We start from the raw sequence: 12,296 nt of genomic DNA on the forward strand, positions 1-12,296 counted from the left end.
GCGTCAGACAATTTGACAAGGTCAAACAGCAAATAATATGGCCAGATTCTGACCAGCGCGAGAGGGGTCACTGGTCAGGTCAAATAACAAACCAATTTGGCTGAGGCAACCGATACTCATAGTGACTTTGTTAATTAGGGTTGGTTCTTCAAACACCTAGAACATGTTAGACGGTGGGTGTCATATGGTTTTATTTCATTTGTTTTGCTTATGTATAGCAACTCACATATTCGAAGTCGTTTTCTGTCGGAACGGAATTGCTACATTTCATTTAGTTTTATATCAACACCATATTCATACGTTCAATTGCTTCGTTGCACATTAACAGAAGTCAGCTACCCTCGCCGTTCCCCGAAACACGGTAACCTCTTCAGTGAGTCTACAAGCTTACACAGCTTATCGTAATTTCTGCCTCCACCCAGCTAACGGTAACCTCTGCCCAGGCCCATCGCAGCCTCCACTCAGCCAGCCGTAGCCTCTACCCAGCTGACGGTAGCCTCTGCGCAGGTGGCCACAATGCTGGACGTGGACGGCATCCTGGAGGAGATCGGGGGCTGGGGCCTGTACCAGAAGAGGATGTACCTGATCCTGTGTCTGCCGTCCATTGTGGCCGGGGCGGCGGTGGTCAGCCTCTCCTGGACTGGATATGTGATGGAGCATAGGTAAGAGACGGAACTGGCGCAAGATTACTTTGATTTGGCGTATCCAAGAATGGTGTGCGAGGGTCAATGTGCACTGCATTGTGCAATGTGCATTAGCGATTTTTTGGAGAGATGTGCCGTTTTATTTACTCCTTATTTGACCTAGCTAATGTGCACCAGTAGGTATGATGTCATCGAAAGAAGCGCAGTTTTTTATGTTCTCCTTATTCCACCTGACCTGTGGACTGGTCACCAAAACACAAGCCCGAAATAAATGTTGCATTCATTTTGCCACTCTTATCAATCGACAATCGCTTGAGGTTTCAAATATCCGGTTTTCAGGTGTTTGGTACCATCCTGCGAGAACGCCACCAGCGCCACCTATAACGCATGGTTCCTCAACTTCACCACACCACGTGATGCTGACCAGACTGACCCAGCTTTTCCGTGGAGCGAGTGCCAAACATTTCAGTCCTCGGTGAAGGGGCAGTGTAACGCCAGCGCGTTTGACGAAGAAAAGACAGAGGGCTGCACCCAATGGGTGTATGATAAGTCAATTATGGAAAACACTATCGTCTCAGAGGTAAGGTCATGTTTGGGTCGTGCTTTCTACGGTGTACTTTGCATTGCCTTTTCCCTCTAAATACTAAAGGCCATGAGAATACGGCTTCATAGTTCCTTTATATGACCCAACCTTCAGTTAGAATTCCAAAACAGGAATAAACTCATTCAAAATGATGCTGCCGTAAGATCCTTATCCAAAACCATCTAGGGCCTGTTGGATATAATTTTGATGAACACTTCCAAGTTCCATGTAGTTGGGAGTTGCGGGGCGTCACATTTTCCCCGTTTATATTCCAGTTTGACCTCAGCTGTGGCGAAGATTGGCTGGTGGACCTCGCCAATAGTCTGTACATGGTCGGCATGCTGCTGGGATCTCTGGGCTTCGGCTACATTTCAGACAGGTAACGGACATGAGTGCCAGCGTTCAGCAATAGGAGGGCTGAAGCACGCAACCCGACCGACTCCCTGGGCTTAAGCCAAGTTATTCTTAGTCATATAAGAACACCTTGCCGGTATCGGCATGCAACGCATTGTTATTCGAAAGGTTTGCTGAGGGATTAGGTGGGTTAGGTATGGATAGCTCACGTGTCTATCCCATAGACGAATACCCCTAAGTGATAAGACTACAAGAGTTTCATCACACGTAATGGGAAGCAGATGGTTCAGGACTCAGGAGTAACCGGAAGGCTAGATGCCATCACTGTAATCTGCCCGTAAAAGGCATCGTATTACTATTTTCTGTACGTTTGTTCTACAGGTTCGGTCGTAAGATAGCCCTGATGTCTGCGCTCCTTCTGTTCGGTACTGCCTCCACCATCACTGCGTTCGCTCCGAACTACGGCACGTTTGCGGCCATGCGTCTCTTCACCGGCATCGGCGGACTGGGCACGTTCATGATCACCTTCGTACTTAGTAAGTAAAAATGGATACTGTGTGAATTGTATGGCATTCACATTGATATTGCTGCTCAAGGTAAGTGCTAATTGGTGACCATATAATCACTACCTGGTGCATTCATTACCTAGCTATTGTCATTACCAGCACCAAGTGTAATTCCTCATCAACTTTGTCTTGTTTTTCGGTTTATCATTTAAAGAAATGACCTTATGTTGTTATAAAGGCAGACTTGTTTTGCAAAATGTAATTCAATTCAACTTGGTGCATCCGGGATTTGTATGCACATTGCACGCCTACAGGCCAGGTCAACATTGGCCCGATGCTAATAAGTGGTCTGAGTTCCGCAGCAATCCAATCCGTCTTGACATTGCGTATACCTACATTGCTAATTTGCTACTAGACATTGCTACTAAGCATCGAAATTAAAACTTGGAAATCGAGCTAGAACTAGCAGTGGGAGTGGCAGGACGAAACATATTAACATAACAGTAATCATTCGCCCTGTCTGATGCTCACACGTATTCCTTTTTCTCTTGTTTTTTTTCTCTCTCTCTCTCTCTCTCTCTCTCTCTCTCTCTCTCTCTCTCTCTCTCTCTCTCTCTCTCTCTCTCTCTCTCTCTCTCTCTCTCTCTCTCTCTCTCTCTCTCTCTCTCTCTCCCTCTCCCTCACCCACAGGTGTTGAAATGGTCTCCAACGACGTGCGAACGTTCTGCGGCTTTGCCATCGAGCTGTTCTTCTCCTTTGGCGAGTGCTTGGTGGGCGTGCTGGCACTCTGGATCAAGGACTGGTGGATCCTGCAGCTGACCATCGCGCTGCCCATCTTCGTCTTCGTCTCCTACTGGCTGTAAATAGAACGTGAGGCACGCGCCCGTGCACGGGGAGGGCAGACGATTTCTTTAGGGAATGTTGTTTTGAGATAGGCTTTTGTTTGACACATGGGTTATGGTAGGTGTAAGTAGGTGTAGGATACAGGGAAGAGGGGGGGGGGGGAGAGCGAAACTTACTTCAGAAATGAAGCTACCGTAATACAAATCCGTAATTGGGGACAACCAGATTTTGGCGCAAAATTTTACGCACCTTAGCATTGAATTACGATGGCAAGCTAATGGGGTAGCAAGTAGATAAATTGGAAGTTTCCAAACAATATTGTGAATTTTGTCATTCGTTTTTTTTTTGCACTACATTAGTATCATATTTTAACCCGGCAGTTGCTGGGGTATTTCGCCACCCACCGTTTGCTGGGGGGGGGCGTTAAACGCCCCCAGCCGATAACTCGAGAACCAATAGGCGCAGCGAAACGCACGAGGCGGCAAACGAAAGAACGCGACGAGACGCTTCAGATGAGTACTTTAAAGTTGAATTTTGAGGTCACAGGTGGGGTCAAGGTCAGGTCAAACACCTGAAATCGGGCTTTCAGTAGCATGGACTTCAGGACTTCGCAATTGGCACCTCTCGTCATAAACTCTGTCAAAACGGTGCACAATCCATCATATAAGGCCTACAAGAGTGTCAGCTCCATGTAAAGGTCAGTCAAGCATAGGTCAGGGTCAAGGTCAGGTCAACCGGGTAGGCAAATATCCCCGAAAATCAAAACTGGTATTCGCAGCCTGTGACACATGTTTTATGGGTAATTTGAGGCGTAGAACACGATGGTGACATTCATTTTATCATATGTGTACGTGTTTGGCTCAAAAAGTTAAATTTAAAAAATGCATGTATCATGGTGGTGAAGTAGTCACGAGAAATTGCCGAGATTCAGTTCAAGATTTTGGAAAATGCGGAACGATAATCAATAATCGAAGATAGCCATTTGATTGTTCATGGTATTGGCAGTCTAATGGCGTTTACGGCATGTCTGTATGTCTATTCTGTGATTTTATATGATTTTTTGAACATATGCCGTTTTTGGTCGAAAACTCAGAAATCATGACGTCACTAAAACCTCGATATCTCTAAAATTTTCCAATCGATTTTTTTGAAACTTTGTCACAATAAACTTCAATCAATTCTCTACAGGTACCCAAAATTTGGCGCGCCTACGGCGCGACGTTTTTATGCTATGGCCCGGCGAAAAAAGTGGGGGCGTTTAACGCCCCCCCCAGCAACTCGCGGGTTAAAACAGAATGTCAATATTTGATCACGTGTATTTTCTCCGCCCAGTTTCGTTCCGGAATCGATCCGGTGGCTGGCGGCGGAGGGCAGGGACGCCCAGGCCGAGAAGATCCTCAGACACGTAGCGGAGGTGAACGGAAAACCGTTCCCCGGACGGATGCTGCAGCAGTTGGATAAGGTAAACGCGAACGCTCTCAAACCCATGACAGTTAGGGCTTACATGCGTCTGGCTGCTGGGGAAAGACGATCAAAGTAGCCTTGCCACTTTCTGGCTCCGCATTTAAAGAAGATATCTATGCTACGATATTGACAATATTGAATATCTACAAAACCATTCCAGGCCCAATTAGATAAAAAAAAAATATTTGTTGACCTGAAGAGCGAGCTAGATCGTGAAATTACAGGAATGAAAATGATGTTGAGACTTGAGGGTAAGATATTGCATTATATAAGATGTGTTGCCCTCGCTCCAAACAGTGCTCAGTACCTATAATCCTGTTTTGTCAGAGTCAGGCATCTGAAGAGAAGGCCGAAGAGGTCGCCGCCGCTACTGTTTCCGATCTGTTCAGATCACCGGCGCTCCGGTGGAGGACCCTCATCGTGCTCTACCAATGGTAACTATAATGGTTGTTATAGTTGTTATAGTTATGCTTGTTATAGTTGTTATACTTGTTGGACTTATCTCATTCAGCATGTTCGTTGTCGGTATATGCAAATCAATTATTATGTAACGAGTGATTTCGAACCGGTAATGACAATACCGACGCCTGAGCAGAGCCCATAATGCCAATGCCAACAATTGTGCTAACTGCTATCAGTGGCCCGTCGTGGTTGTCCTGGTAGCATTGTGTAGAATGCAGTCAGTCCGTTCACTCCCCAGTCCAAGAAGTTGTCAGAAGCCCGGTGTAATAAGAGCTGTCGGCTCGTATTCCGATTCACCCGATGGGATAGCTCGGCAGGCGGCGCCAGACCGACGAAATACGAGTCACTGGGGCGACTGAATGGGTTGTGGGGTGGTGTAACATGACGAATGATGATTCCATGTAATGTGAGGAACAGGAAATGCTAGACGGCATTTCAGGCTTGACCAACGGTCAGCCGAAAGCAATAACTGTGATGTGGTTTCCATCTGTAGTGTTATAGGCAGGCAATACAATTATGTATTGCCTGCCTATAACACTACAGATGGAAACCACATCACAGTGTTATAGGCAATAGATTTTTTCATATAAATTTAGTCCGAACCTTTTGATGGGAAGGATTCACAAGGACAGAGCCACCGCTAAGCGAGGCTTGTTGCGATGACCCTGCCCTCTACCCTCCGATCGCGCAATTCCGATTCTATGGCAGAATTTAGAGTCCAAAGTTTAACGTGCGCACAAAGCCGCGCACGGCCGGTCCCCTCGCTGACTTCGCCTGGCTACGGCCTGCCACCAACCGCAACCATACCTGTCAGGAGGCCCATAAATGTCGAGCGCCCGTCGCGCTTCGAACCCGGACTGTCATAACCGGGAACGCGTGCTCTCACCACGCGGAGTCCAACGCTCTAACCAACTGAGCTACGGGACCGGCTGAATGATGAATAAATAAACAAATATAAGCACAGCAACTGCCTTATAATATAACTGCCACATTAGCCTACGATCGCTTTATCAATCCACCCCTCAGCCCTCTGACGTCACCATCCTTCCCAGGTTTGTCACCGCCATGGTCTACTTCGGGCTGGCCATGAACTCGACGAACCTGGGCGGCAACGTCTACCTCGACTTCATCCTGGTGCAGCTGGTCGACTGGCCTTCCATCATCCTCTGCATCGTGGTGTTGGACCCGTGGGGACGCAAGTTCTGTAGCAGCCTCTGCTTCCTGCTGGCTGGAGCTGGCAGTATAGCCAGCGGTCTCTGCTCGGGAAATGAAGGTGGGTCAGACGTGGCGCTGGCGTCGCTGGGCGCTGGGCGATGTTGCTTTACTGGCGCTAGTGGCTTAGCGAGCAGCCTCGTGAAGACAGCGAAACGAAGTCTGGTCTAAGAGGGCGCTAGTTGCCAGCCGGCGGCGAAGGTAGCTCTTAGATGCCGCTGACCTGGTTCGCGAGCGGTGGATAGCCCACCATCTCAGTCTCAGTTTCTCTTCGGAGCTCAAAATGATCATTGTGGGTCAACACTCTCTCTCTCTCTCTTACTCCCAGTAACTCTTCCGTCTCTCCCTGCAGGTCTGGAGATGGCCACGGTCGGGTTCGCGCTTCTGGGCAAGTTCGGCGCCGCCGGGATGTTCGCCATCGTCTTCGTCTACGGCGCAGAGTTGTTCCCCACCGACGTCCGTAACACAGGCATCGGGATGTCTTCGGCGGCAGGCAGAATCGGCTCCATCCTGGCACCGTTCATCGCTGGACTGGTGAGTGGTGTTCGAATCGAACGTCTGGTCAGCTGAGGGATCACGACTTACGAGTAGCTTGTTTTGTTGGTTTTGTAGGGTTAGGCCCTTTTGGCCTGACAAGACCTCTTCAGGGTCGTCTTACCCACGAGTAGGTACAATGTACTGCATATAGCAACTATTACCATCTGTATGAACAACACGAAACGGAACTCTTTTTTTCGCACATTCGCTGTCACCACTTACATAAGCATTCGCTGTCACCACTTACATAAGAAGCGCTGACGCTTGCCTGACTGCTTGACTCGCAGCAAACTAAGATGCTGTTCTTTTCTGACCACAGGGCAAGGACAGCCAGGTGCTGCCCATGTCCATATTTGGCGTGCTCTCGCTGGTTGCCGGCGTTGTGACTCTGAAGCTGCCGGAGACGTATGGGGAGAACCTGCCGGAGACCCTGGAGGAGGCGGAGAACTTCGGCAGGTATGAGAAATTGAGCAACACACAACAGCATTGGTCAATAGGGAACCAGAAGTACAGTACCTGATAGGATACCTGGATGGGAGGTAGGATGCTCTACGGTACGGTCTTGGTAGGTAGAAAAATCGAACTCAAGCCATCACGAACTCTTGCATGCTTCAATTGTGCCATATTACAAACCCTCGCAATGTACTCGGGCTACATAAATGCACTTTCAGTGATCGTCTAACCTCTTTTGAGCGCCATCATCATCATTCGCCCATTTACTCTTATGTTGACGTCTATTTCGTTGACAGGAACCAGGGGCTCTGCTTCATCCCATGCCTGGTGGCCCGGAGACGAAGGAAAGTGGAAAACATGAATGCGGGCGGAACTAGCGCAGCGCAGGGATGCTCATCATGATTGTACCATAGCGGTAGGATGTCCTGTTGATGCTGTCCTGAGGACGTCCTGTCTGATGGTGCCAATGATTATGCACTGATGGTGAGCTGAGTAGAATGATGTGGTGACGTGTTCTGATGGGCTACCACTGATGTAAGTGGTATTGATGTTACTTGTCTGACTTGTGAATACCGAGTATTCACTTGTCAGTCGTTTAGTATCTAATGTAAGTAAAGTGTGATTGTAAAGTGAAGATCATGTCAGAAAAGTGTAATTAGTTTGCTGTCTCTGCACAAATCATCACCAGATGTAGCCACCTAACTAAATGAGATACCAATGAAGTCCAAATGAAAGAAAGACCCTCCTGTTATACGGAAGGTTTGTTGAAACATCGTACTTAACGATGAAGTGAACGTGGTCTACTATGTATATGTGATAATACATGACATCACTTAGGTATTATCAAATGAAAGTGGTGTCAGACGCCAGTTTAAGCTGGCTGATGTAAATAGGAAGAATGCTAGGAATATCGACTCAACTAGCATGTACTCATAAAATGCGTGGACTTGGATTGTGGTGAATTGTGTTGTATCCATTGTTGTGTGAAATTTATTTCACAATCACACCATAAAATAATCCAGAAATACAATCAATGAAACAAAGTTTGAGTGTGGTTACATACGCTGCATAACTACCGAATGACAAACAATCACATTTCAGGTCAGGCTAACGGTCAGCATCAAATGTTTCAAGATCAGCAAGGTGTTGGAACTGGGCCAGAATGCGTCTAGACTAGGAAGAAAGTTCCTATTTTCGAAACACCACACAGTCCATGGTCTACTATCCCCAAACAAATGAGTGGGATAAATCAAACATTGACGATCTCTGGGCTAAGCCCTTGTCCGATGATGTATGTACTATGAGTTTTTGAGCCCATTTCGCGCAGGTTACTTGAGCCATTTTTTCGTCCAGTTCCGTACGTCCGTCAACTTCTTTCGTTTCTTGAGGGGCCAAAGCCAGAGCCCTGAACAGTCCAACAGACTGGCGCGGAGAGTCAACTATTCCTTTTATTTCTTGTAGGATCACAGTCCTGCACAATCCAAATCCAACGAAGGAACCAAGAGCCCTCCAAGGCTCAGTCACTGAGCCAATCCATCCCAATCGCTGACTCATCTTTATCGTTGTTACGCATTTTTCCGTATTTTTTATTGACGATTCTCGTTGTCCGTTGATCGACCGCTCACCTAAAAATCGCTTTACACGATGAATTACCTGCACGGAACGGAACCCCTAGTGCTGAGCCTTCTGGTGACATTTCTAACAACTCTTCCATGTACCATCGTTGGCGTCACGGCACAATGGGTAGCCTGAACCCCAGCGGCCCGTCACGATGTGACACCACGGGTTGAAGCGTGCTAATTGGTGATTTTTCTAGACATAATGTAATCAAGCATTGTCGCCGATGTAAATTAGTTAACACGCAGATGTTCTTCGTGACAGTAATTGGCCACAGGTGCCACTCACCCGAGGTCGGTTCGCGACCCGAAAACTAACGGGCAAGACACTTTAGGGAGCAACTTATAGTTGACCTAAAGGGCACACAAGAAATTTACAACTAGAGACACTATAAACATTTATGCTCAGGACTTTAACCCGCGCCCACTGAACTCTATAATGTGGAATGCGCATCGGCCGCCAGATGGTGTCCAACGGTGCCGCCATGTTGCGCAGACCAGGAAGCGGCCGCCGCGGCGGCCGCTTCCTGGTCAGCTATGTGGACACGGAACCCGGCATCTTACGCAGAATTGAGTGGAGAACAAGATGGAATCCTAAAAAATCCTCAGATACAAGGAACTAATACGTTAAACCCTTATAAGTCAATGGGGAAATATGAAAATTGTTATATTTGCGCCGAGAATGATCTGATACTATCTCAAGCATATAGAATCATGATTTCATGCACTCCTTGCAAGGTTCTATGCTTCATATTTGCATTGTTGCCCTTGCGTGACGTCATTTGTGACGTCACAAGTGTCACAATTTTTCTTCAATAACTCCCGATCAAATTGAGCTAGCGAGTCGGGAAAGCCACCAATGGACTCAGGAAGACCTGCCGAATCGAATGATATGCGACATGACCTCTTTCGACCAACTTCGTGACCTGGGGGTGCTGACCTGACCTTGACCTGAGGTCAACACCCTAAGTTGACCTGACCCGAATAAAAAGTATATCACTCGATGCGCCTGAGCTAGCTGAACACGATGGTGCCAAAACCGTGGCTCTACGGCCATTTTTGGCGAAGTTATTAACCAAAAACCAAACCCGTGCCTTAGATCACTTGACCTGACCTCAGAGGTCACCGGTTGACCTGAGACCTTTACAGCGGGTTCCTACCAGTCATTCTGCATTATACTTTGCCGCATACGACCACTTAACCGCTTAATTCTAGTTTAATTAGCGGCGCATTAGCGAGGTGGGTTCAATCAACCCCCTCGGCCGGGGCAAATGTAGGTCCGGCGAGTGAATTTGAGGAATTCTGAAGATACGATCGTGTTCCCAATTCAATTCTGCGTAAGATGCCGGGTTCTGTATCTACGTAACTTGAACGTAACGGATGCGGCGGCCGCAAACGTAAATCGAGGTCCCGAATTCCCTATTCCTCAACACAGGCGGCAGCCGGTTCCTGGTCTGCGCAATATGGCCGCCACCGTTAGACAATACGGCCAATAGGGTTGAAGCGGCAGTGCTCCCCTGTGCCCGCGCGCCAGTGGCGGTCTCGGCCAACTTCGCCCTAGTGGGGGGGGGGGGGGCATATGTTACCACCCACCTCTAACTCAAAAACTAAGAGGGCTTGAAAGACGCGATAAAAAGCAGTCGATAGCCCTCAATGCGTACGTTTGAAAGTATTTCAGTCATTTTTCACCTTAGAGCAATATTGGGGTACCAGAGGTCATCAAAGGTCAAAGTTTACCAATTGTCATTATATTTTTCAGAAAACATGCCGCTATCTCATGAACTATGGTAGCTAGAAAAACGCATGGAAGAGCAATCGATAGCTTTTGAACTCTTCTTTTGAAAAGGTCATATCAATATTGACCTCAGGTCAACGGTTTAGCCTCCAGAGGGCAAAAACTCCAAAAATAGCTGTTTTTACGAAAAGTGTTTTTCGACAATAACTTTCTACTACAAAAAGCCACGACATTTCTATTGCCAGAATCGTGTTCCCCTCGCCGAGACGCGTCGAATGAACTATAATTTGACCTTGAAAGGTCAACTTGAAAATTTGACCTCAGGTCAAGGTCATGACCTTACCGGAAAAGGTCATATTGCATATCATTCGATGCGTCTCAACAAGACAAACACAATGAGACCATCCCCAGCGTTCTATCTCTTTCCAATCGCGAGTTATTGGCAAAAAACTGTTTGTAGCCTCAAGTGACCTCGGATGACCTGTCTAGAGGCTATCAGCAAAAATGACACCTTGGTCATCACGAGTGGACTAAATCATTGTGATTCTGAAATATTTGGACTGTTCCGATGCGTACACACGGATCTAGAGGCATTTTCATTTTTCTCCATTGACTTGTAATGGAAAGGTCACGCCACTGACCTGACCTTAGGTCACGGATATAAAAAATCCGAGATATACAAATTGTAGGCGCCTATAACAGCATGCAATCCACCAAGTTTGAAATCTTTCTGACAAACACTGCAGGCTGGACATGATTGCAAACTTTTTTAGGCTTGGTCAGTTAACTTGACCTGGTGACCTGACCTGACATGACCTGGGGTCAAAAATTTCACACATTATCCAAAATTGATATACCAAAAGCTACCCCAAGCGGCGCGGCGCTACGCGCCGCGGTTTTTATTCACACGCAAAAAACGCGACAGGGTGGTAACATATGCCCCCCCCCGCACTGGGGCGAAGGTTAAGGCGTTGAATCCCAATAACCAAATGTTTATAATAGCATATATATAAGATCAAGGCCTATAGGTATTATCGAGATGAGATGGGAAAACAGATAGCCATTCACTGGGCGTGGGCAGAATTGATTATATCTCCCTTAGCCTGCGCCCCGTAGGGGGGGGGGGCCGAAACGGCCCCCCCCCCGGTCCTTTTCGGTCGATATCTCCTCAACGGCTGGAGATATCGCCACCAAACTTTCAGGACCCCTCCGGGCATCAATTTTACACATTGTGACCAAAAATTTTTCCAGAGGCTATGATAGGTTGGCCACAAATGACGTCAGAGTGACGTCATGTTCTGTCATTTTCGACCGAAAAAAGACCTTCGCGAGAAGACCTGTCAGGACTACAGCTTTGAAGATACAGAAAAATGATCAGACATAAAAGGTGTAGAATTGACAGGGCTACAAAACTGCTATCTCGAATTTTTGAAATTTTTGAGTTTTGACCCCCAAAAATAAAAAAGCATTTTTTTTATATATTCGCCAAAAAATCCAAAAAGTTTTTTGATTTTCGAAAAAACCGGAATATATGTGATAGTGCCTACCGTGTTCTATCTACATACCAAATTTCAGATCGATACCTCGTTTTTTGGCCAAGTTATAGCGAAAAAAACTGTTCAAAAATGATGACGTCAAATTTTCAAACTCAATTTTTGGCAATTTTAGAACTCGTAGAGCAAAACGAAGACCACCATTAGACTCCCCGTGACGAGTTGCATCGAATCGATCCCCATTTTATGCAAAAATATCAACTTTGAAATTTGACCTAATTTGACCTGACCTTGACCTGACCTTCACCAAAACGTGACCTAGGCTGGCCCCAAAGGCTGCCTAACCCACATAATCGCATTTGTCATGTAAAATGGACCATAAAACATGCATCAC

The 12,296-nt window shown here is 46.9% G+C and overlaps 1 protein-coding gene across 2 annotated transcripts in view; it reads left to right on the forward strand.

Annotated features, from left to right (window-relative positions):
- Positions 1–8,101, forward strand: part of LOC122368938 (organic cation transporter protein-like) — a 28,908-nt gene extending 20,807 nt beyond the window's left edge. For both annotated transcript variants that reach the window (XM_043343265.1, XM_043343264.1), the window contains exons 2-12: positions 508–662; positions 984–1,224; positions 1,503–1,606; positions 1,963–2,117; positions 2,778–2,946; positions 4,263–4,392; positions 4,722–4,828; positions 5,909–6,129; positions 6,421–6,602; positions 6,925–7,061; positions 7,355–8,101. In XM_043343265.1, the coding sequence (XP_043199200.1) occupies positions 517–662; positions 984–1,224; positions 1,503–1,606; positions 1,963–2,117; positions 2,778–2,946; positions 4,263–4,392; positions 4,722–4,828; positions 5,909–6,129; positions 6,421–6,602; positions 6,925–7,061; positions 7,355–7,460 (1,698 nt within the window). In that variant the 5' untranslated portion in view covers positions 508–516 and the 3' untranslated portion in view covers positions 7,461–8,101. The remainder of the gene's footprint in view (positions 1–507; positions 663–983; positions 1,225–1,502; positions 1,607–1,962; positions 2,118–2,777; positions 2,947–4,262; positions 4,393–4,721; positions 4,829–5,908; positions 6,130–6,420; positions 6,603–6,924; positions 7,062–7,354) is intronic.
- The last annotated feature ends 4,195 nt before the right edge of the window (positions 8,102–12,296 follow it).

This window comes from Amphibalanus amphitrite, unplaced genomic scaffold (genome assembly GCF_019059575.1).
Source record: "Amphibalanus amphitrite isolate SeventyFive unplaced genomic scaffold, NRLGWU_Aamphi_draft 000991F_arrow, whole genome shotgun sequence".
Lineage (NCBI taxonomy): Eukaryota > Metazoa > Arthropoda > Thecostraca > Balanomorpha > Balanidae > Amphibalanus > Amphibalanus amphitrite.